This window comes from Drosophila navojoa, chromosome 2, assembly GCF_054131105.1.
Source record: "Drosophila navojoa isolate 15081-1374.11 chromosome 2, UAZ_NAV_1.0, whole genome shotgun sequence".
In the NCBI taxonomy this organism is placed as follows: domain Eukaryota; kingdom Metazoa; phylum Arthropoda; class Insecta; order Diptera; family Drosophilidae; genus Drosophila; species Drosophila navojoa.
The window spans coordinates 14,295,716-14,322,362 of NC_142890.1; the positions used below are offsets into that span (position 1 = coordinate 14,295,716).

At 40.9% G+C, this 26,647-nt stretch overlaps 1 protein-coding gene across 5 annotated transcripts in view; it reads left to right on the forward strand.

Moving 5' to 3' along the window:
- Nucleotides 1-26,493, forward strand: part of LOC108659186 (sodium-coupled monocarboxylate transporter 1) — a 51,653-nt gene extending 25,160 nt beyond the window's left edge. For 4 of the 5 annotated variants that reach the window (XM_089256555.1, XM_089256557.1, XM_089256559.1 and 1 more), the window contains 9 exons: nucleotides 14,526-14,743; nucleotides 14,812-14,959; nucleotides 22,832-23,006; nucleotides 23,098-23,233; nucleotides 23,880-24,039; nucleotides 24,805-25,023; nucleotides 25,086-25,464; nucleotides 25,529-25,671; nucleotides 25,734-26,493. In XM_089256555.1, coding sequence (XP_089112681.1) covers nucleotides 14,533-14,743; nucleotides 14,812-14,959; nucleotides 22,832-23,006; nucleotides 23,098-23,233; nucleotides 23,880-24,039; nucleotides 24,805-25,023; nucleotides 25,086-25,464; nucleotides 25,529-25,671; nucleotides 25,734-26,199 — 2,037 coding nt within the window. In that variant the 5' untranslated portion in view covers nucleotides 14,526-14,532 and the 3' untranslated portion in view covers nucleotides 26,200-26,493. Of the gene's footprint in view, nucleotides 1-419; nucleotides 887-14,525; nucleotides 14,744-14,811; nucleotides 14,960-22,831; nucleotides 23,007-23,097; nucleotides 23,234-23,879; nucleotides 24,040-24,804; nucleotides 25,024-25,085; nucleotides 25,465-25,528; nucleotides 25,672-25,733 lie in introns of those variants that run through there. The other variant, XM_089256558.1, reaches the window with a different exon arrangement.
- Nucleotides 26,494-26,647: the final 154 nt, after the last annotated feature.

Here is a 26,647-nt window from a genome sequence, read left to right on the forward strand (position 1 = left end):
GCTTAAGCCAATCCCAGCACCAACAACAACAACAACAAAAACAGCCACAAGTTGGCTTATATACAAGCTTTTGCCTAATGAAAATTTATGAAGTGCCGTGCCAGAAAAAAAAAAAATATATATATATATATATGAATGAATGAAAGCAAAAAGCGCTTTCCCTTTTTTCCAAATGCAAAAATTGAGGGCTGTAGCAATCCACTGAGCTGTGATTTCCAGCTCCAGCTACAGCCACAGCTATCCGCCTGTCGAATGAGAGATGTGTGTGTCCGAATCACAGTCAACCGGACTAAACGTGCCACTGGGAATGCTGCAGCAGCTCATTACTCATTACTCATTGCAGATTAATGACCCAGCCATTCGGATAAGTCTGGAATAATCTGTGATAGCGTCACACAGCTGTGAAAACACTTCCGTTGCCCTCGAGGCCAACTAACTCAAAAATTCTAGACTCAATTTATCGTCTTATCAGCCTGAGTGGTAGCCTGACGTAGCTCGGTTACATCCAAGAGAAACGAGATAATATTTTGTTATATTTTTTATGATTTCATAGACGGACAAACATTTGCCAGTTGTCTGGTAAGATTCCATATAAATTTCACTCTAATTCTGAATTATAAAGGGCTTAATGAGCCATAAACCACATTCACGCGAAAAACACCTGCTGAAATTGACTCGGGCTCTGAGTAGTAGTGTTTGTCGAAAATATTTTCTATGTAAATCATGTTAGTCGCCCGACGCAATTGAGCCCTAGCGTCTTATAAATACGGAACCGGGACTCCGCTTGCGGCATTCAATTGTGACTTTGGAGCCGTAAAGTCGTGTTTCCTGTGCGTACAAATACAAAGGACAACCTCAACAGATTTAACAAACAGCTCTTTATCACGTGAGTGCCTATAAATATCGTAGAGTAAACGAAACCGTCAAATATTCGTATTGATTGATTTACTCACCGATTAACATCGTGCGGTTACCCTATTTATTCAACTGGCATCAACATATGCTGCTCTACATGACGCACTTGCTGCAGGGGCTTAAACTTCATTTTGCCTTTTTTTGTGGTGATTCACTTCTCGTTCACACGAAAAACATGAGTTATTGTAATATTTATGAGATGTGTACTTAAAAGAGGCATATTTTATCTAAGAGAACAGCAAATTTCTATTTGCATATTCCTAATTGATTTTGTCACGATATAGGTGGAATGTGGAAAAAATCGTATAAATTATCGTAGCTAATGTGAGTCGAGTCTCTATGGGCTACGACTTCAGTAGTAAGCTCTCAATATCATAAATAAAATTAAATATTCAGGATATCTGAAATGCCTTTCATAAGGATATGAAAATTCATTGAAAAAAAGTTCTTTTGTTTTTCTGCATAGACTACTGCTTCAATACGTTCCTATGAGAACTAGGCTCTCTATATCATGAATATAATTTAATATTTAGGTTATCTTGAGTACTGTATTCCATTGAAATGAAGTATATGAAGAGGAAGATGGATCTACTTCAATGAAAAGGAAGTTATTCTGCTTGTCCATATAAATTAATTAAATCGAAAATCAGCTTCACTTTTCTGCTAGAGCCTTATCACGATATTTAAAATCTTTTTGTTTATTTATTTATTTAGTTATTATTATTATTATTTTATTTTTATTTTTTTTTTTTTTTTTTTTTTTTTTTTTTTTTTTTGAATATATTGATTTTTTTAATGTAAACTATAATCAAAAGCAAACAAATTATACATGTTAAAACCTTTTTAACTGGAATAAGCTTCCGCTATATATTAATTATGAGCTCGGAGTTAAAAACCAAAAAAATAAAAACATGCCTCAATTTTATATGCGAACAACCAATGAAAAACTCCCCAAATTATTTAACGAATATCGAAATTAATTTTATTACAAATTATTCAAGTCCCCATTGAGCTGTGAATAATATTTTGGCAAACAGTGTTGAGTGCTTGAACAGCTGATCTGAAGACATCACACGCTGTCACGCATAGAGCAAGAAATTTGATAAATATGAGCAACCAACCTAATTTGGAAGGAATATTCGGCGCTCGATTCCAGCGGTTAGTAGCACTCAAGCAATCGTTGCGTTGTCAACAAATAGAAAAGCGTTAACGGCAATGAATTTGGAGGTGAATAGAATATATTTTGGGTAAATCACCTACATTAAAAAGAAAGAAAAAAAAAAAAACAGTTTATTAGTGCAAGTGTTATATATACTTTTTTTTTGGCTAAGCTCTGATAATTCGGTCGTGACGTGATTAAGTTTGGAGCTCTCGGGCTTTGACAGTCAAGCGTCTTAATGAGTGAACAACAATTACGGCAGCGTGCGACAATCTGAAGTCTATGCAAATTAGCTTACTTGCTGGCAACTTCATTTGAGTTCGTTACGTATGCGGGCGAGAGCAACGGTGTGCCCAAGGAGACGGCTTCAACTTATGCCAAAGGACAACAGCGGCAACAACAAGTGCAGCCGACAATGGCAAACAACGCCCACTTGGCTTATAAATGATGTGACCGAAATGGGACCTCAGCTAAAACAGCAACAACAACAACTTGGTTCCGTTCTAAGGCGGCGCACACACACACACTCAAGAGTCCAGCGAGGTTGCTGCTGTTGCTTGTTGCTGTCAATCAAGACGTGCAACATTTTTAGCATAAACACAAAGTGACTTTCTTGTTGTTGTTGTTGTTGTTGTTGCTGCTGCTGTTATTGTTGCTGCACAAGCTGGTGTTGTCAAACTTTGCTGTTGTTGCTGCTGTGTGTTGTCGTGTAATTGCTGTTACGCTTTGCCAAGTTATTAAGTGAGTTTGTTGCCGTTGATGCTTCAGCTTCTGCTTCTGCTTCTGCTTGTGCTTGTGCTGCTGCTGCTGCTTCTGTTGCTGTTGCAACATAATCTTCTGATTATGACAAGTTGCTTGAATTTTGCTGCTGTCTTAAGCGTAACGCAAATTACACTTGATAACTTTGCGCAGGGCGTGCAAGTGTGGTGTGTGTGTGTGTGAATGAGTGAACGTTGCCCACATTCAAGCTATCCCAAGTTGAAAGGAAATTAATTTAAGCATTTGTGCGGTATATGCAGCACGCTGCCTGCTGCCTGCTGCACGCTGCACTTGAGCCTGCCAATTTGCAACGGGCATCCATGGAATGCAACACTTTCGGGCAACTGTTGCACTTCGTCGGCAAGTGGGACCCCATTACCGTAGACACCTAATTACCGTTAATTATAAATTGAACGGGAAACGCACATTAATTTATAAAACTGACACACGCAAATATCTCACCTGTCAAGTGTCAAATGCCACATACATATGTATGACTTATTTCAATCAGTGTATAATCTGCAGAGGCAGTTGAGTTATTGAGATAGGCTTGCCATGTTGAATTTAAAAGCATTCTATGATAACAATAGATATATAGATAGTTAGATATATAGATAGCTGGATGGACAGGTAGATAGATAGATAGACAGATAGATAGATAAATAGATAGATAGATAGTTAGATATATAGATAGCTAGATGGATAGATAGTTAGAGAGATAGAGAGATACATAGATATATAGATAGATAGATAGACAGATAGATAGACAGATAGATAGACAGATAGATAGATAGATAGATAGATAGATAGAGCCAGCTAGATAGATAGATAGATAGATAGATAGATAGATAGATAGATAGATAGATAGATAGATAGATAGATAGATAGATAGAGAGATAGATAGATAGATAGATAGATGATAGATCGATATATAGATAGTTAGATATATAAATAGAGATAGATAGATACAAAGATAGTTAGATAGATCACAGCAACTAGAAAAGTTTCAACAAATTCCAAATGCGTATAGGGTATCCTCAGGTGCCATCATCGCCACAGCTGAGCTCGCTGATGGCTGATGCGTAAGTTGAATGAAGATCTCAGCTGTCAGAGGTAGTAGCATTGAGGCTGAAATGCATATGGCTAATTGCACACTTTTTGCCATCAATTAACTAAGTGCATGCAGCATTTGCATAAACACATCCATGATATGTGGGCACTGATAATTGATTGTGACTCTCAGTTTGTTGTTTTCCTCATTGTTCTAGTCATATTCGTAATTGCAGGTCGTTATGCATAGATGGACTTATCATTTGGGTGCCATCAATCAATCTCTGCTTTAAATTCATTTTGTAAAGTTGTCATTAGGCGCAGGTTTGGTAGTTGTCTTAATTGCTCATTGGTCCTCAAGTTGTCAGCACTTTGCCAACTGTTAAATGAAATTTGCGTCTCATGCATATTTATGCGGAATGACTATAATTAAATATGCTAATTGCAGCTGATTGTACGCAAATAATTGGTACAATCATTTGAAATTATAATTCCGAGCGCCAGCCCCGAGAACAACGGCCAAAATTGAGCCTTAGTCCACGCCCCCGTCCTCCCCGCGCAAACAATAACAATAACAGCGACAGCGACAGCGACAGCGACAGCCCGTCCAGAAGGATAACACGCATTTTTAAACTCACAATTTAGCATAAATTCAAATGAAATCTACAACAATGTTGCGTGGGGCGCCGTGACAACTGCTGCCGGGCAACTGTTGCCAATTTCACTCCAGCAATAGCAGAGACAACAAACAACAACAACAACAGCAACCAAATAAAGTTACACGAAAAAAATGTTGACAAGAATTAAATAAATTACAATGTTGCCTGCAAAGTTTTAGCTGGCAGCAAACAATTTGTGCAGCTGCCACATGCAGCCAAAAGAGGCGCACTCACTCACCCTGCCACATGGCTGACTAGCCATTTTTACCTGTCCCGTTGCTGCATAGAAAATGTTGTCTTCTACTATCTGCCAGCGGGTGGGTCACTGGGATGATCTGCATATTGGCCAAGCAGCAGGAGTAGCAGCAGCAGCAGCAGCAGCAGCAGCAGCAGCAGGAGCAGCAGCAGCAGCAGGAGTAGCTGCATCAGCAGATGACACGAAAAACGTTGAGCCAACTAATTTTTTGTATCAAGCCAAGTGAATTAAAGTTTTAATAACTTGTGCTGACAAGCGCCTTCCGTCCGTTGGCCACGTCGAGTACGGTGCCCAGTGCACTATCAAAGTTAATTGAAAATCTGATGGCTAGTCATAAGCAAGCGTTAACTGGCAGCCTAATTGCAAAAGTGCATCAAAGCAAATTGCAAGCTACTATTGACAGCCGCTAAACGAAAAGCTGACAAACCAAAAAAAGGAGACGAAGCAAAAGGAACTCAAATTGCAGACATGAAGATTAAATACCCTACTCGAAGTGAAAGACATAAGAGAGAGGAGACAAAATGAAGCAGAGAAGAGACTACTAAATTTAGATATATAATATTAAAAAATTAAAGATTGACAAGCGAGACAAAATCATATAGCGCATATATCATATATCGCTGACAAATCTGTAAGGCTCTGGGGATGCATCAAATATACAGCAAATTAAAGCACACAGAACACGTCAATTTTGACAAGAGCCTTTGCAACACACACCTGTTGTGGACAGGTGAGGATGCCAGCATAAATATCCATTTAAAGCAAGTCCTTGGTGACAAAATGTAGCTAGCATAATTTATTACCGACAGCAGACTCTATACACAAACAAACAAAAGAGCCGAAAAGAGGTTTTTAATTTAAGCTGGCACGCACACACACACACACACTCACACAGAGATAGAAAAAGCAAGAGAGAGAGAGAGAGAAAATGAAAACAAAAGTCTGGCTGGACAAATGTGTCGGAACGCTCAAGAGCTGTAAGAGTAGAAAAACATTTCATTAGTTCAATTAGCCAACAGAGCTACGAATACGGAGATGGCATTGGTTGGCCGGTGTCGAGTGGGCGGTGCTGGTGGTGTCGGTGGTGTCGGTGGGTGTCTAGTGGCAGCACTCTAAACGATGATTAGTGTCCTCTCCTCTTGTCACATGGCATACAAGACAAATTATAGTTTGCTTAGCCCCTGGCTGGACACTTAAATGCAAATTTATTACCAAACAGCGAAACAGAGACTAAGCAAACGTAAACTGGCATTGCCAATGGCTTCTATTTACGGTCATTAGCACGGCACTGAGCTAGCTAGAGAGAGTTCAATGTGCAGTTACTTAGAATTAAATATTCAAGTACTCCAAAGACAGAGCCTGACTCCTGCGACGTCTGTTAGTTTCACAATCGAAAGTTGAGAGGCCTTTTTAACCAAAAAATTAATAAATAAATTTCATTTAATGCATTTGTGACTTTTATTATTAATACACAAAATATTTGCACTTAAAATGCTTTTATTATATGCTTTTAAAATGCTTTTATTATCAGTTGACACATGAGCAATTACTCTGAATATATATATTTTCATATTCATTTATTCTAGCAAGAAAATAAATTGTTTATGGCAAAAATATAACGTTCAATATTTAAGAAATTATCAATATAAAATATTGAATTAATGAATTTTAAAAAAAATCCGCTAGGAGGTAGCTGAAATATAACGAAAATAATTTTTATGAAATATGGAAAAAATACATATGAAAAATTTAATACGAAAATGGATATTAATAACATTAAACAAGCCAGAAAATTGATGTGTAACATAGCTCCGCTATATTTGCCATAGATAAAGCCAATATTGGCTAATAATAATATTTTGTAAAGTATCAATGATTCAATCATTTATATCTGAATAGATTATCCTCCATTAGCATTTCGCAATCTTGTTTCAAAAGCAAACATATGTACCTTCATTGATACACTCGCCTCTACACAGACATCTGCGAGGATCCCATTGAGACTCGCCCAGTTGGGAAATTAAAAAGTTGCTCCAGTCAATTGACTACGTGTCAGGCATTTATTGTTGTTGTACATAATATTGTTAGAGCCGGAGTGAACAATGTTTGTGCGTGGCTGTGGAGTGTATTGCAAGTGGCTGGGGCAACGGTAAACGCGTTAATATGCCTAATATGCAAAACTGTGGGTGCCATAGTCTGGCCACTCAACGCCCTGGACTAACTAACCTAATTATTTGCGAAATGCGCGCGCCGAGGAGCAGGGGGAGCGCAAGTGGAACACCACAATGCAAGCCCATTGTAGACCACAGCAGGTGGCAGGTGGCAGGTGGCAGGTGGCAGCTGGAAACTGGAGAGCAGTTCAGAGCTGACGGCCTAGAGGGCAGTTGCCAGTTGAAGAGAGGAAGGACACAGCAGAGCACGCGTAATGAAAACTTTGTTAAAGCAAAAGTGCAACTGCGGAAAGAAAAAAAAAACTCAATGTATATGTAACACAGGAAAAGCAAGCTGAAGAGCACCCTACCTCGGGAGGGGGAGGGGCAGGGAGAGTGAGAGAGTAAGTGAGTGAGAGTGAGAGTGTAAGGCGAGTAGCCTCCAATGGTGTCGAGTGCTGCTGTGTGGCATCCGGAGCATGGACGTAAACGTGAACGTGGCGACAACGTGAAATTAGTTGTGCATGTCTGTAGCACAAAAGCCGGGTATTACGAGAGCTGCAAAAAGAAACTCTGACCACCGAATTTCCATGATGAAGTGTTGCCAGACAGACGGCCAGCCAGCCGGCCAGCCAGCCCTGGACGATGTTGATCAAATTAACAGCATGTGGTCGCTTTTCCTGGCCTCACTTTGCTGTAGCATACTTTTCAGCGGCCACGCGACTCACGCAAATTGCCAAAGCGCACCAGCTGCCTAATTGTTGCTGCGAACTCTGATGCTGCCACCAGCAGCAGCAGCAGTTGAGATTTTTCACAAACTTGAAGGACGCGTGACACTATTTCAAAGTCAGACTGCAAATAAATTACGGAATTCGGCACGAGTTATTATAAATTGCAGCCAAAGGGCAACAGAAATCAAGAGCATGGAATCTGAAGGTTTCTCCAAGCAACTGTCATCTGTGTGTGTGTAATTTCTAACCCCTTGGCAGCAGATTGAAATATTGGCATTTCAAGCCAACAAAAACAGAAGCAGGAAGCAGAAAAATTTGACAAAGCGAATATTAAATACACTGACTTAAGATATTTATATACACATATACACAAAAATCCGACAGAAGTGCATAGCTAGACCGACTCATCACTGTCTATCGACCAAAAAAAAAATATATATATATATAGATATAGTCAAGGACATTGGAAGGGTATCAAAGTGGTGCAGCAAGTATTTGCTTTTTGGTCTGCTTTGATAAATGATTTTGTGGTCGTTGCAGAGGCCAAGTGAATTTTAAGTCCGAGCAGAGCCACATTTGGGGCGTGGCAGCAGCAATGACTTTTCTCATTACAAAGTCAGACGTGGCCGTGGTCAAAGAGAAATCGAACAAAACTTGACCAAAAACCGCGCAACGCATTCAAAGGGCAACATGTGGAAGGGTCGCTCGGTTAAGGGTAAAAACTACGCAACAAAACGAACCAACGCAAAACAGCTAACAAACAATTGTCCAATGCAATGAGGGAAAAATAGCAAAGACGATGAAATCATTTAAAAAAATACAAAAATATTGCCAAAACAAAAGAGAAGAAACACAAAAAAAAGAATGCTGAAACAGTTGCATGTTGGCAGAAGTTTGTGAACCGCATACTTCAACTTCAATTTGCTGGCGACGCGTCGCGGGGAGGGGCTTGCCATGCTCGTATTTCATTACCCGAACTGGTATTAAGTGGCAAAGTTTTGTGTTTAACAACTTTTAGCAGCCGTGCGGCAAAAATGAAGAAGAAAACCCCAATGAAAGTTCCCGCTGCAAAAAGCACCAGCACACCAGCACAAATACAGCTAAAAGCAACTACGAATCAAAAGTGAACAACTCAAAGTTACTATCTACGCCAAGGCGAGCATTCCAACTATCTGCCAGGCTGACATGGAAAATATACAGAGGAAACACAATCAGCATTCCTAAGAAACTTTCCCAGCTCCTGCAATGCAACGCTGATTAAATTCATATTTTAGTTATAGTACTATCGATCACAGCTCTTGGCCATATGCTAGTTGGCTATATAGTACGCGAAAATACTCCGTTTTGTACATTTGCTGCAATTACAGGGTATAAGTAGCTGGGGAAGAAAACGACAACGGCAAACGAAACAAAAGTAACTTGCTGCCACTTGACTTAACTGCACTTGCCATCCAGTTTGAAGGGGCGTGCACAGGAGGCGTGGCCATTCGCCAAACGAAAGGCGACAGTAATGCGAGCGCGAGCTGAGCGAGCTGACAAACGCGATTGCCACGACATTAACTTGAAGAGGTGCGTGCCGGCCCCTGCGGCTGTGTGTGGGCGACAACGGATGAGAACTTAAAGCGCTTGATGGACCAAAAGTTATGCCCACATTGTGGCTGTAAGCTAAGACCTATCATGAGCAACTTTGGCAACAATGCCATCCATTTCTGATTGGCATAAATCTGCATTCCCCTCCTCCCCACTTCCAATTAGCCGCGTACTTTAATTAGCCGAACGCACCGGCAAATGCAGCGAGCGTCAAAAGTTTTATGCATTGTAATGAAATGCATACATTGCGAGCTAGCAACATTGTTGACTATGAAAAGGGGTAGCTTCTGTCGCTGCTGCTGCTGCTGCTGCTACAGCGCTGCAAGTGCCCCATAAATCTAGTTTTGGCTTCTCATAATACTTGCCAAGTGCCTTAAGTTTACTTTATAGCATCACTTCTCTATGAAAGCCCTATAAGCGCTTTAGTACGGAAATTTACGAATTTCCGACTTATCCCTCATTGCAAGTGCTCGAAACTAAATTGTTGCGTTTTAAGCTTCTTAACTTTCACTCGATTTAATTGAAATTTTTAATTTTGAACTAAATTATAAGAGGATTTTATCGTGTGTATTAAACAGCAAAAGTTTTGCTCAGTAAACAAATTTTCTGTTTAATAATTTTATTTTGCCTAAATTTTCATTTTTGTTTTCTTATTTTTTTATTTTATTTTATTATTATTATTATTTTTTTTTTTTTTAAGTAGAAGGAGTACATCAAAAATAGAGTCATAGGGATAGTAAATTATTAAAAGAGTCGAACTCCATATCGAGTTATGGAGATTTCAAGTTGTGGAGGTTTTAGTCCAATAGTTTAGGCCAAGCCTTGCCGCTTAAGTTTTCTTAGTGGTCTAGCTAACTTTTTACTTTCATGCGTTCAACTTTTACAGGGTAGTTTTTATTTAATTTCATATATATTCATGACTTCTAGCAGTCTTCAACTTCAGTTTGGGAGCTCTTCCATCATATATATAGAGCTGCCTTCAGCAGTCTATTAAATGAATTTACGTAAAATGATTTTGCCCTTTTACTACTCTCAGTGAGTTCAAGGCATCACAGTGAAGTTACCTGACAGCGCAATCTTTGCATTAGTGCATTTAATTTGCAAGAGCTGACATCAATTTGCTCGATCGATTGGGCCACACCCAGCTTAAGCTAACAAGACAATTACCATAATGACTCGGCTTAAGTCCTAACAAATAAGTGAGCTGTGCTAGCTAGTGTAGTCGACGAACAGTTATGCTCCATTTCACCAATTAATAAACATAAATGTAATAGAAAAATATAAAAATATAAACTGCTTATATAAAAACAATTTACGATAACCCAATGAACATTTTATAATAGAAAAAATTAATCTACAGAGCATTTTCTATAATGGAGTCGTCTGATAGCTTGCAAGGTCAAAAAGCTCATGAATAGCAAATTGCATTTTTTATGGACATTACAGGGTATTAATTTTGATCAAGTTGTTGGCGTTTGCTGGCCAGACTCTGATGGCCGACGGGTCACACCTTTTGTGGCTTGGCTTGATGGAAAATAAAAATGCAAAATCATGCATTAAACATGCAGCTCTTGCTCTTTGCTCTGTGTGGCGTGTGTATGTGTGTGTGTGTGTGTGTGTGTGTGCAGAGGTGAAAAATGAAACGAAAACAAAGAGCACAGTTTTTCATACGTTTTGCGTCATGGCGGGCACTTAAAGCCATATTGAGTCGGCAACTGCTGGTGTCCTTTGGCCTGCTTGGACGCTAGCCAACAGTTGAGGCGTTGCTGGTTGGCCTGGGCCACGCCCACCGTGCGCCAAAGTATGCAACGCAATGTTGCACTTTGACTAAATTACATTTTCAATTTGTCAGTGGCCGAGTCCAAGTCCGAGGCGGAAACAGCCAGTCCAGGCAAATGGCCAAAATGGCAGAGAATAGAGAGAAGGCGGAGACAGGGACGGGGTGGAGATGGAGCTGGAGCTGGCAGCAGTACGAGTATAATAAAATTTAAATATAAAAATAGATGGGGGCGGTCGCGAGGCGTGGCTGAGAGCGACCATCAATGGCAAATTAAGTAGCGTCTGGGCAAATGTGTTTTTGATATTTTCATTGGAGTCGAGTTTTTTGCGCATTATCTAGCGGATATTTGGATCTTGTGTCACGCATGTTGAATATTTCATGAGTAGCATAAATTTTTGGTTTATGCGATGCCCGCTCTCTTACTCTCCCTCTCCCTCTCTCTCTGTCTCGCTCTTTGTCTCCTTTTTTTTTTTGTTGTTATATTTGGAGCTCTTTCGCTTATCGCAGCATCAGTTTTTTTAATAACTTTCCATTGTGGCTGTCAGCTTCAGGCACACACAATGGCCTGCCAAGACTCCCGACATGTCAACGACTCTCAGAGGTTTGGCGGTGTTTGTTGCTGTTGGCGCTGTCGTGGCTGCTGCTCCAGGCTGCTTTATAATTTATGATCCTTGGCATCGACGACTCCTTCGCCAGCGCGGCGCACACATGTCGCCAACCTTCGTATAATTTTTCAAGCTGCGCCAAAAGTGCATGAATATTAACTGCAAGTGTTTTTCGGCGTAACGGGATGTGAGCGCCCAAGACTTTCCGGCTGCAGTCCACAAGCCCTCAGCGCGACTACTTGAGCTCCACTCCCATGACATGTCATGAGAAACTTTGATATGTCAAACGCCCCACCAGCCAATCTCGAATGGGGCTTCCTGTCCCGCTCACTTATGCATACATGTGGCTTAGTTTTGGCAGCGTTTTACATACTTGATGAAAATGTGCGCAAATTGTCGCTGCTGTCTATTGGAAATGTGTGCGATGATGGCCCTGCAGACACGTCGCCTTTCAGTGTCAGCTGCTGCTCCGACCCCCAAAGCGTTGGCTAAACGGAATTAAATACGGAATCCGGGAACAGCAGCAGCAGCAACGGCAGCAGCAGCAGCAGGTAACAAAGCGCTCTCAATACGGATAATTTGCTTAAGCTCAGAAAGCAGAAAATAACATTTTTCGCTCAAGTTCAGGCGAACAATGGAGGACCTTTGGTCGTGGCTTTGGCCCTGCTTATCACATGGCCAAGGAGAGAGCTGACTGCCGGCCAGCCAGTACAACTGGACAGCTGTCAGCTCTGGGCAGCTGTGCCGTTTAAATGTGAGTTTCCATTATCAAAAAAAGCAGAGACCAAACGAGAAGGAAAGCAAAAAATAAAAGAGCACAAAGAACGCAAGTAAGCCAGAAAAAAACATGACTAATAGTTTGTACAGAAAGGCAAAACAAAAGCCAGACAGAGTGTCAGATGAAAGCTTAAGGGACAGCAAATGACACAAATAAAAACACACACGAACACACACATACAAACACCCAAATATCTCCCATAGCTGTCTGTTACGTGCTGTCAATTAGTTGGACATCATGCTGATAATAATAATAACAATAATAATAATGATCGAATGAGTACGTAATAAATGAAATTTACAATTTGTATCCAGATGCCCGTTTAATCGGGCGTATGAGTAATTTGTGATAACACTCTTACATAACGAATTTCTATTTGAAATTGTAATTGAAACCACCTTCAACAGATACAAACGGCAAAACGGCAATGCATTTCAATTTCGAATTCATTAATTACCATTTGGCATGCCAGCAGCTGGTGCAAAAGTTCAGTTCACAAAACTTGATCTTTGATATCAATATAATAATCATTTGTTGTCGAAATGTAAATTCCCGCAAGCAAAAAGCGAATTGATAATTTATTTATTTACGAAAAATAGCTAAAGGCAGCACAGATGGGCTTTACAGATATACATATTATAATATATTTGTGTATACAGATATACAGATATAAATATTATTATATAATTGTGTATGTTTATGTATTTATATTTATATTGGCATGCAAGTCGCTCAAGTTTATGTTCATATGAGAGAATCTGCTCTCTTTAAAGGATATTCGATTCCAAAAAATCTAAAAAAAAATAAAATAAAATAAAAAATAAATAAAAATAAAAAAATAAGCATATATTCTAGCTCATATTATAGTAAATTAATTATTGTTTTTTTTTTTTAATTTTTATTTCTTTATTAAAACAGACTTTTTACTACCCAATTGGCAGCTTAACAAGTTCAACATAAATTAATTATCTGCCCTTTATTATTTCCATATTTTATTAACTACAAATTAGTTTTATTTTGACTCAAGGATATGCCATCCACTAAGCTCAACCAGACTATTATTAATAGCTAACTAAATCATTTATATTCGAAGCATAAATAGCGGAACGATCAGCAAAATCCGCTAAAAGAATAGCTAAAAAAATATTGCAAAGCAAATATCGTTCAGCTCCGCATGCACTTCAAGGGCAAAACTATTTTGAATAAGTTCTACATACTGCGATACGGTTAGAATATACACGGCAAGGCCATAAAGCGTATTTAGAGCATATAAGTTGAGCTAAGCAATTGTACAAGACCCTACAATTTTTGGGTGCTCTGCTCAAGCGGATCAACAGTTGGCTCCGACTCCGACTCTGGATTTGGCTTTGGTTATGTTCTTTTTCGAGTACATGGGGCGCAATACAAAGTTGCAAAGCAAATCGCATATAAGCTGCCCACTTTGTGGCCCACTAGCAACTTGTCGCCGCTAAGACCACACCTACACGCTTAGGTGTGGGAAGACAGTAAGGCACCAGTGTGTGTCTGTCTGGCTGTCTGGCTGGGTGTCTGGCTGGCTTGGTGAATACAAATGTGAACAGTGCAGGCAAAGGGACACAGTCCATAAATTTTGTAGCGCACAACATTTTGCTTTGTTTTAACTCATTTGCTCTGGCGCCAAAGCCACACACACACACACACGGACACACTCACACACATGCTCACTCGTAGATTGTCCCTTTTTTTGGCGGAGGCTATTGGCTTGCTGCATGAGCTTGCGACGGGCAGCGGCAACAGCGAGGGGAGGGTGGCAACCGCAGACGCAACCCACGCGAGCCACGCGCCTGCGGATATGCAACAATGTGGCCAAAGTTTCAACGTTGACGGTGTTGGCATTATGTGCACCGAGCGTGACTAATATGCACATGTTCAACTATGCTGGAAAACGTTTTGACAACAGCCCGCAAAAACACGTACACCACGCACCCAGCGCCATCGCCTCCGCCTCCGCCCCCTGCCCCCTGCCCCTTGCCCCTTGCCCATTGCCCCGCTGAAAAGTTATTTTGACCAAGTTGGTATTTGATTTTTGCATTATGGCTCTTCTATCTCTGCAGCAGCAACATGGCCAAGGATTTGAGCACTCTGGGCTGGGATTACTTCATGTTCGTGGCTTTTATAGCGCTTACCGTCTTGGGGCCACTCTGGACACGCATCTTCGGCAAGAGCAAGCAGCGCAGCAAGGCGGATTACGTTTTTGCCACGGGCGGCGTATCCCTAGTGGCTGTCATGATATCCATAGCGCGTGGCACACTCGGCGTACGATCAGTCCTGGGTGAGTGAGCAGCCACCAATCACCATTCAGCATCCACCTCAACTAAAGATCTCATTTGCCTTTACCAGGCTACCCCAGTGAGCTGTACTATCGCGGCTCGGCCATGTGGGAGATAATATACGGCATGATGAGCGCCTATCCCATCGTCTGCTTCATGTTTGTGCCCGTCTACTTCAACCTGGGCATCACATCTGTCTACCAGTACATCGATCTAAGGTGAGTCCCCCAGCCCGTAGGAATATATATATGTATATATGTATATCTAAACAGCATTATGACAGCATTTAATTAACACAAAGCGGCAACATGAAGATTGTTATTCTAACATTCAATTTAATTTCATAAATGCCGAGCCTCGCCCCCTGCAAATGATTTGATTCTTCGTTAATGAACGACAGAAAAAAAATTACTCTAAACAGAACAGCATGGCCCGAAACAAGAACAGGCTGTTGTTCAGCTAAATAAATATGAATAACATTTTCAAAAAGCAGAAAAGCAGAAAAAAATATGAAGCAATAATGACGCAACGACGCAGTGAACAGCAAAAACAAATGGCCGGGCAGCAAAGTGCAAACAAGGGCAGGCCAAGTAATCTATATATATTTGTCCTCGTCCGGCCAGGACTCCCTGCCAGCGCAGGACGGCCAACTTCCAACTACGCACAACTGTCACAAGTTGTCGCCGGTCGGCGTCCGCTTGTCGTGCGCTCGCCTTATCGCTCGAGCAGCCTAATTGTTTTTTAAGATTGAAATTAGTAAACTAATTTGTTATCAAATGTTTGCAGTTTCGACAACAAAATTCAATTAATTGCCAAAACTGACAAACGCTACGCACTCAGCTCGAGGCGAAGCGCAGGCAGCGAAGGCAGCGCAGGCAGCCGCTCGGCCGGCTCCAAATTTGATTCAGCAGCAGCATAATTTGATTCAAATTTAATTGGCAAGCAGCACGAAATCTGTAAGAAATTGAGAAATTATTTAAATGCTGCGCAAGCTGCCAATGATTGATATCAAAATGAGACTTGCCTAAATGCCGTTCACTCACTAATACCAGCTATCAAATAGACGTACGTTATTTTAACGCACAAATTTAGCTATTTCTACTTGACTGGACAGTGAAGACTTAGTTCACATTTATTCGTTATTATAGAAAATTATTAAATTATATTTCAATTATAATTTACGATTATTAAATACTTGAAAATATTTCAAGACTGTTTCTGCCCAAGTCTTTTGCCTTTATTTTTTTTATTTTTTTTTTTTTTTTTTTTTTTTTTTTTTTTTTTTTTTTTGATTGGTTTTTGTTTAAAATTAAAATTTGAAAAAATATTTCCTAATGCCTTAAATTATTATGCGATTATTATTTAATTTTCAAGCATTTCTATATACAAAAGTGTATTCGATTATTAAATACTTGACAATATTTAAACATCCAGATGTTTTTTTTTTTCTTTTTTTTTTTTTCGTTTAAAATTAAAATTTGCAAAAAAAAAATTAAATTGATTTTAGAACATGAATGCAGCATTTCTCTTAGTTTATTTAAACTACATTTTTTTATACAAATTTTAATCTGTATTTCCAAATTAGATTTTGTAAAATTTTTACAATTGCCTTAGACATATATCAAATGATTTTTATTTTATATTTTATATGCACAATTTTCCATTAGCCAACTTCAACTCCAAGTGCCTTGCCTTGTATTTGTTTTTGACAGAACTCTAACGCAGCTCCCTAGCAATCTTTGCAAGTATTATACTCAATCGAGGGCCACATTCCACACTAAAGAGTGAAATTTGTAGTTTAAGCCAATAGTTACATCAGCCACTCTCAAAATAGTGCTATTATACAGTTAACTAGCTCTCAGTTTGAATGAGTTGCAATACTGTGCGGGGCGCTGCGGCTAATTAAATGCTGGAACTAGTTCTAGTTGTTGCCTTCAATTCAAATTCAGCCCAACCATTGGGGCCATCAATCTTGGTTAGTGGCATTCTGTTTGACTACGATTAGTCTCGTGCTCCATGCAGACATGCGAGACACATGGTGAATTTCATGTGCGATTTAGTTTGATGACAGCCAAATGACATTCAGAACAACCCCAAAAGTGCTGTATGGGGGGGGGGGGGGGGGTTTAGGGGGTGCCTGGAAGTTGGGAGTTGACTGATGGACAAGATGTTGCCGGGGCAACAAAAAGTTGTTACAAATTTGAAGGCTCATTGTCGCTTGTCAGCGCAACTGGCGCTACGCGACATGTTTATGCATACAACTTCATCAAAATTGGCAAGAAGAGAGCGGGAGAGCAAGTCGCTTTCGGCCCATAAGTGAATACGTCAGTCCAACCACCCCCCCTCCCGCTTAAGCCCTTCAAGTAAGATATGAGGCGTACCAGGCAGAGACAGTGACAAACATGCGAACCGAGCAGAGACAATGACATTGACGACTTACTATGATAATGCAAATTAAAGAGCAAGCCAAAACATCAGCTAAATGATGAATTTAAAAATACTCTATTATGTGGTATACCCTATAAAGCGCAATTGAACTCTGCTGCCAGACCATGCGTAAAAATTAATTCAATTAATATGTGGAAAGCTCGTTCGTGCTGTTGATGCGAAACAAACTTGTTAGGCATACGGATTAGGAATATCCAGTCAAAGATTAAGCCTTCAAGCGCTTAGGGTATAATAAACCAGAAGCCAACTGAATTCATAATAAAACCAACAAAGAAAAGAAAACAAAGCACCCTCAAAGCGCCCCAGACGGAGCTGGCACACTTGTGCTTGTGCTGTTGACAAATTGTATGACAATTCGTTTGTGTCATAATGTTTATAAATAGCGCGTGTTGTTGCCGTCAGCCCAGCAGCCCAGCAGCCCATTCAGCTTTGACAGTCACCCAGTCAGCCAACCAGTCAGTCAGTCAGTCAAGCAGTCTAAAGCCAAAAAACTTGCAAAAACAAAAACCATAACCCGGCAGGAAACTGCGTTGGTTACATTTCCATGCATTATTTAGGCTGTCATAGAAGGAGAATTTATAGCATTTCTATGGGCCTCTTAAGTGTGGCTTTAAACAATGCCGTTTTTACTGATGAAATAAAAAGAATTTTATTAAAGCCTTATTAATACTTTTTCAGCTGCAAGATTTCATACCTGAGCTGCGTATAAAAGTTGTTTCTTCAAGAAATTCTATTTGGTTTATTATATGCTCAAATTTCCTGCTGGGTAGAAACTCAGTAAAACACGTACACATACGCACACTCACACACTCACACACACGCACTCACACTCACACACTCACGCTCTGCCTTTGCCGTCTTGTCAGCAGTCCGTCGCAAGTGACATCTGCCACTCAGCACATGGCCTTTGCCTCTTGTCTTGGGTTCGAGTCTTACGAGTATTTGTTGGCCGAGATTTGTAGCCGACTTTTGTTTTCGTTCTTGCCATGGCGCCCTCGCCCCAAGTTCAATGGTCAAGTCCAACGGCGCCCTTAGAGACAGTCGAGCTCTTGACTCGACCGCGCCAACATCTGCCAAAAATGTGGAAATGGAGCTTCAAGTGAATGCAGGACAATTACAACACACACACACACGCACACACACACACTCATGAGTGGTGGGCGAGTCTGACAAGTATATAAATTGATTTGAGTCTTGTTTTGGCCGTGGTTCAATGAGACACTTGTTAGCACTTAGAGTGGAGCACAGGCAGCCACACCACAGCAGTGCGCTCGCTCGTAAGTGCATTTGAATTCAGCTTGAATATTTACGATGTGTGTCACAAGGGCCACGCCAAACATCAAAGGGATGCTCCAACTGCCGAAACTAAACAACAAAAAAAAACAAGCAGCAAATAAAAAACGGATTCTGGGCCAACATGCACGCATGAATAAGGGCAGCGACTAAGTGGCGACATGATTTGTAATTCAAAGGCAACAAGGTAAAGCGGGATTTGGCTTTTTAGCCGAAGCACTCGCCGAGCACACGCCTGATTATGTTTATTTATGTGGCGCATTTAATCCAATCAAATGGGATGCCTCCCAGTTGGCAACTTCTGATTCGCTTTTGATTATGAAATTAGCTTGGCGCACAGTCACCCAAAAGCCGCGATTATACTCCATTCCCAGCTGACCACATTAAATTTTGCAGCCCTAATTTATGCTGACCGGGCGGACTCAACCGCTGCCCGCAATGATAAATGATGCGCCGGGGCTTAAGCGAATTGTCAAAGCGTCAGGCTCTTCTGGCTACTCGAGGCTTAAGTGGTTCCCATAGCCAGTGCACCACAATACTAACGCGAACAAAGAGCCCCATTGCAGCAAGAGAGACAGACAGACAAAAAGAGAGGGAGAGAGAGAGAGAGAGAGCAGGCATTGTTGGCTGGGCGTTGCATTATTGTGCTCTGCCTGCCCGCTGGCGTGGCTGCATCAATTATTGCATACTTTGCGGCGCTTACATTTAATTCAAAGTTATTAAGTGACGTTCGCGACCCTAAATGCCATTCGAGGGAATGGAATGGACGTGCGGAGACTGGGCGCAGATAGATATAAGCTGGCAGGCAAATCAATTAAATTCTATAGAACAAAGCCGTCCGTCCCACTGTGCCAAACAGCGCTCAATCAACGGACATGAGGCAGCCAGACAGGCAGCCTCGGGTCATCACTCACACAACTAGAGGAAAAAGAAGCAATCGAACAAATAGAAAACGAGAGAGACGGAGCGACAAAGGGAAAGAAAGAGAGAGAGAGAAAGAGAGGAAGACAGAGAGAGAGAGGCATAGATGCATACAGCACTTATTGTGATGAACACGATGTTAACAGGCTAAATGAAAAACAATTGTTACAAGCTAAACACAAAAAAAAAAGAAAACAAAGACAGAAAGAGAGACAGAGAGAGAGCGAGTCAAAGAGAGACCGATGGAATAATTCCCATAAATCATATTAAATTGACATATCAGGCAAAAATTGACCGCAAGCGAGCTATGAGAGATGTCCTGCTCGCCTACCAAAAACTACAGCATGAGCATGACGATGCCCACAATATGCTGTAAGTGTGTGTGTGGGTGTGCGTGCGTGTGTTTTCATGCTTGCCACAATACAAATTTCTTTATCAATTTCCGTTATACATGCGAGAGCCATGATGAACGCCATGTGCAAATGCCTAAACAAATGTTTGCCTAGCTTATGCTCCCATTCTGCCATCTCCCTCTCTCTCTCTCTCTCTCTCTCACACACACACACACACTCTGCATCTCTCATCTCTGTATCAATCGCCATGATTTCTGTTTCTTCGCAATTGTCACGCCCGTGCAATTTGTTTGTGGTCACAGCGCCGTCTCCTCTCTTGCCCACTCCAAGCGCCATGCAAATTGGCCCCCTCGATTGCCATAGTTAATGGGCTTTTAATAAAGCCGCGGTGGCACTTGCATCAGGCACAGGATATCTTTATGATAATGAGCGCACTATTTACATTCCCCGGCTTAACTTTACTCACACACACACACACACTCACACCCACACTCACTCACACTGGCGCTCTTTGCGTTCCTTATCTGGGTCAACTCTTTCATAATTAAAATATAACGCATACGACATGTTGTACATGTTGTCAAGCATGTAAGCCGCTTAAGCCCAGGCGAACTGGGAGTGAACAAACGCGGTTAATATGCACTTAAGCGCGCTAAATGCTCAAACAAACACGCAGAGCTGCAGGCCAATTGGTTTGTGGGCGTGCCGATTGATATACATATGCCCCATTGATTGACGTCCATCGCCGGCGAATGCAAATAAATGCAGAATTGAATTTCTTTCTTTTTAATCATTCATTAAATGCATCGATTGCTCGATTGCTCTTCAGGATTACACAAGTGCTACACTAAACAGCTTTAACATGCAAATTAGCCGGAGCTCGTTGACAACATGGACTACAACAGTAAATGTGTATGTGCAGTTGGCAATTAATCATTGAATGTGCCATCAATAAGGCCAAATAGCAGGCATACAACACTGGATTATGCAGTTGGCTTAATCACACAACACGAACACAGCTGTAAGCCATGTGTGTGTGTGTGCGTGTGTGTGCTACTTGGAACCCATATGCGAGATATGCATGGCATAAGTGCTTATTTAAGCCTCAACTGACACACACACACACAAATGGCTTAGCACTTAGCTAGAAATGAATTGGCTTCTCAAATATTTAAATGATAGATAGGCTAGAGATGTACATGTGTGCACAACACTATTATTATTGATATTAATTACAAGTGCTGGCAATCATTCAATTGTAATTTATTTTGGATTTTAATATTCCAAGCATTCAGCAGGCATAAGCATGACTTACCGAGCCCACAAAGCACTTACATACAAACATTCTTGATAAGCTTTTGATAGCTCTTGAGCATTTCTAGCATAGAGATATTTACTTATGCCTGTTCGCATGATGAGTTCGGAGCTTTAAAGAGCTAGAGAATATTTTGTTTAGCTTTTCTTTTCTTTTATTTATATTTATATATACATATTTTTAGTTTAAATTTGGTTCTCTATACAATGTCTAAGTTAATAATTGAACTTAACAAAAAAATACAAATTTTCAAGGATTAGATTTGATCTAGATATGTGTGTGTACATAGCTTTACTGCTCTGCTCCTCTGTTCCACTTGGGTTCAGGTATCTCCTGGCCGGATACTGCCCACTAGGGCTCGCTTGTTTGTTAATAAATTATGCAAAAATCGCAAATTTCTATGGCAGTTCAAAGAGCACTCAACACTTAAGCAATTTACAGCTTTATGCATAGCAAGCGGCTTTTGTGTAGGACAGTGTTGCACTTTTAAGCTGTGCAAATAACACACAAATTGAGTTGCAACTCCAGTGCACATGCCAAACGAAGCTTCTATTAAAATGCAAATTCTCTAAAAACAAGAATTTATATAAATATGCTTTCATATGAATATTTATTGTATGATATAAAACATGAATAAACCGCTATGTATTCAGTTTATTCTCTGACTAATATTTGTTCTTTTGAATATTCTGACTATATTGGACGCAAAGCTTAAAAAATTTGATAATAGTCGGACATGAAATACGTGTTTCTATTTAAAGATATATTTTTTTAATATTATTACTAAAATATATAAAAGGTATATAATTTTGTAGACTATCCTGTGAATATTTTTTTACAAATATCAGCTCAAGTTCCTAGCTGAATCCTAATTAAACTCCTTATCTTAGTCCTTCATTTGCAGCACTGTAAATCTATAGATTATAGCCTCTCAGCTATATATATATATTTTTTTTTTTAAATAATAATGGCATAGTTTCAACGGTAATCAGGTCGTGCATTCAAGAGCCCCGCTGGGGCCAGTCATAAATGTGTACAGTGGGGCCGTCGTCATAATGGGGACATCAACAAGTTCATTACACGTGCCACAGGCGCGCGCATACGGAGCGATCATTAGGTGGCCGTAACTGGATGCCTCCTTGGGTGGGTCACTTGGCGCCTTGTCGCGCACTTTACGTCAAATTAACACACACACATACATACATACACGCGTATATATAATTTTATAACCATGTGCCTTGGCTGCATCATAAAAAGCCGACACAACTATAAAAACAATCAAAACGAGTTACGAACTCGCCAATTTTGTTGCGACTCAGCCTCTTTTTGGGCGTGTCGTAAATGTTGCGGCATTGCTGAAACTTGAGCTGCAGCAGTGGCAGCAGTGGCACCTGCCACGCCAACTTATTGTGAGCGCCCTCATTTTACAGCTGCAGTAAATCATAAAGCAACAACAACAACAACAAAACTGAGAAAGCGAAGTGAACGCACCACACATAAAAAAGGCCAAGCCCATTAAAACTTTAATAAACGCAGCTAATAAAAGTAAATAAATGAGAGGCCAGGCATTGGGCCACTTCCTATCCCTCATTCACTCTCAGTTCCTGTTCCTGTTACCGTTCCAGTTTGCTGTTTGCTGTTTTCTGCTCTCTGTTTTCTGTTTTCTGCGGCTTAATTAATGCTGTAAATCGAGCTTCCATGCTAACAGTTAAGCAGCGCGTACTCACCTGTCGCAAAACCGTTTGGCTGCTCAATTTCAGATTCAAGAGCCGCACCGTTCGCTGTCTCGCCTCGGCCACGTACATTGTGCGGCAAATCTGTAATCTGGGCATCACCGTCTACACGCCCAGCGTGGCGCTATCGGCGGTCATTGGCATACCCTACTGGGCCTCCATACTGGGCATGTCGGCCATCTGCATATTCTTCACCATTATGGTAAGTAGCTGAGGCGGCTTAGTTAAGCTGTGATATCCTTCATGCTTCAGCTTGTTTTTTTTTCTTTTTCTTTTACTTTTTTGTTATCTAGGGTGGCCTTAAGGCAGCCATCAATGCTGACGTCATCCAGACCCTCACCATATTGGTCGTCACCGTGGCGGTCTGTATACAGGGCACAATCTCTAGCGGCGGCCCCAAAAAGGTTTACCAGCTGAACCGCGATAATGGTAAGCAATCAGTTTCTCTTTTAGGATACTCTGGCTACTCCGATTGATCATGGCAGCTTATTAGCGTCGCCTGTCAAACTGCATGTGTGTGTGTGTGAGTGTGTGTGTGTGTGTGTCTGTGGCAGTTTCATATTTATGCTGACGAATGATGACTATTAAAATGGCATCCATTTTACGTTGCGTCGGCTCATTATGCACATAAATGATGATGATAAAAACGGCATATAAAACAGAAGCAGCAGCAGCAGGAGCAGCAGCAGCAGCAGCAGGAGCAGCAGCAGGAGCCGCAGCAGCTTACAATGTGAATGCGTGACGACTGTAATAAATGTGTGACGGCAGAGCGTTTGTCACTTCAGTTAGAATCGTTTGCTGTCGTTCTAACAATTGCCAAGCGCTTTGGGAATCGAAGCACATGGCCAGCCATAGAAAACCACATGCACACATGCACACATGTATATAATAGTTTACATGCATATACATTTACATATATCGTCGATGCAATGCAAGTGCACTAAGCAAAAAACAAACGATGGTTTTTATTTTCTATTGTTGCCATAGAAATAAATATTTTGCAAGCCATGCAACTACTTTATGCTCAATGAGCATTTCATCTTATGCTCGACTCATCTTTCTTTTTATGCTATAGGCCGCCTAAACTTCTGGAATTTCACCGGGGACGTAACTGTGCGCGTTGATACCACCTCCGCCTGGCTGGGCCAGTTGTTTATGTCCCTCTCACAGATCGGCTGTCAGCAGAACTTTATGCAGCGCTACGTCAGTCTTAAGTCCCTCAAGGAAGTACGAAGGTTAGTAGTAGTAATAAGTTATTCCGATGTATGTTTACAGGGGACCAAAAAGGACTACAGAAGATCATTTAAATTGTTTATATGTATAGAGCAGTTATCATATGGTATTTATATTTGAGTGAAACGAAGCTAGAGTGCTTGCAGCAGCAGAGAGAGGTCTCATTGGTCACTCGAAGCTCGACTGCAACTTCTGCAACCGGGCTCAAGTGAGAGTCGCCCTATATAAAGGGCAGTACCCACAGCATTTCTTCAGTCGCCCCAGGCCTGGTGGGGGTCAGTCTTGCAGTGCGGGAAAGTGAAGTGAAGTGTGTGATCGTTCAGCTAAGCATTAAAGACTCGGAGGGAATACTTGGAGGGACTACATGAAGGAAATACTTAGGGGAAATAGTTGATAGAAATACTTAGTGGATTACATAGAAGAAATAAAGCAAATACTTCGAGGAAAGACAACCATTGGTGGTAAACACTTATAGAACAATAGTTCAAGGAAATACTTAGAGGACATACTTTGAGCAAAAACTTGGAAGAAATACATACTTAGAGGCAACTCAACAGAGGGGAAATGCTTAGATGAAACATTTAGAGCATATACTTAGAATAAATACTTAGGTCATCATTTAAAATTATAAAAATTCAGTGTGAGCGTGTTTATTTTGATTCTTTTTGCCCATGCTAGCAGCCTATTGACTTCATCCGAAGGCGATCACTAAACATCATTATCTGCTCAAACTAAAATCATATATTTCAACTTCGTTTCATTTTTAGAGTCATGCTGAGCAATGTGCCCGTTGTTTTTGTATTCTTTGCGCTCTCCTGGGTCTCGGGCATGGTCATATATTCCACGTACATCAGCTGCGATCCCTATGCCGAGGGCTACATTAAGAAACCCGATGAGATTTTGCCCTTTTTCGTTGAGGATCAACTGGGCTATCTGCCCGGCTTTGTGGGCATCTTTATGGCTACCCTATTCAACGGTGCCCTCTGGTAAGTTATTGATAGGCTATATTACGTGTGCTTAGGCTAATAACTCTTAAATATTGCTCTAGCATGATGGTATCGAATCTGAACTCTCTTGCCACCGTTTGCTGGGAGGATTTCGTATCGCAGCTCCCGAGATTCAAGGGACTCGGCGACAAGCAACAATTGAGAATAATCAAAATAGTAACGGTTATATGTGGACTGATTATCATGTGCGTTGCCTTCGGGGTGGGCCTGCTCTCTGGCGTCATCGAGTCCTCGCTGTTGGTCTTCTCGGCCACGTCGGGCCCGCTGCTCGGTTGCTTCATCTTGGCCATGATGGTGCCTGTGGCCAACTGGAAGGGCACATCCGCTGGCATGATATCTGCATGCGCATTTGTCCTATGGATAATTGGCGGCAGCATGACCATAGACAAGCCCACCACCATGCTGCCGACTTCCACAGAAGTAAGAGTGGAGAGATCTCTTTAATAGGAATTCATAATTAAAGTACCAATTTCCTATTCTCTAGGGCTGCTCCAACTCGACCTTTGCAAGTTCCATTGTCAAGCCCAGCAGTGGACTAGATGAACTACCCTGGCTACTGAAGCACACACCAGTCGATGGCTACAATCAGACCTTCATAGATCCAACGCCCAGAATCGCACACGAGCGGTATGTAGATAGATCAATAAAGATATATAAATCCAGATGACTTACTCTCCTTTTGCTTTTAGAAATGCCATGGAGACATTCTATTCAATCAGCTTTATGTACTACAGCTTGATTGGAACAGCCCTGACGGTACTCATTGGCACACTCATCAGCTGCCTGACCCAGAACTCGGATGATGAATACGATGCCAAGCTGCTGCACCCGATCATCTTCCGTTGTTACGAGCGCCTGAATGTGCCCAAGCCGTACTACATCAAGCACGAGGAGGAATCTGGGCTGAATAGACGCAGCAGCAGCAACTCCTCAGCGACCACCAATTGCAAAGAGGAGAAGGTCAATCACGCCTTCGATGCCAACGAGTCACAGGGAAAGAATAAGACGAATCCCATAGCTGTCATTTTCACCAACTCTTCATCCAATGAGGAGCATCGCAACTCCATCTGCAATGTGAGCAGAATTCAGTTGGATACAGTTCCTTCGGGCGAGACGGGAGTTTATCGGCAGCTTGGCTCAAAGACGACGTTCTGAGATTTACTAAAACCCTCCGGAAACACACATATACATATACATATAAATGAAAATTTAGTCGATATACATAGTCCATAATTTATAAGTTAAGTCAATGCGTAGACTAATTAACGAGGGGATTTACTCATGCACCTTCTGTGCAGAATGTCGATAAAGATGCTGTGATTATTGTACAAGAGTATAGATTTACGCATCTGCAATATCTTTGAGAGGTATTCCATGGATGCGTAATGTACCAAACCAATTTATGTCTATGTACTTATGTATGTGTAAGCAAGTGAAAAAAAAAAAGAATTTTAATATATTTAAATAAAAACTAATTTAAAATTAATAAATTTATGGTTATTTTTTATTAATTGGCATTAATTTATGTTTTTTTTTAACATAGTTGTTTCAGTACATTTTCAAAAATATCACCACTCGTGCTTCGTTAAAGGAAGGACTGCCA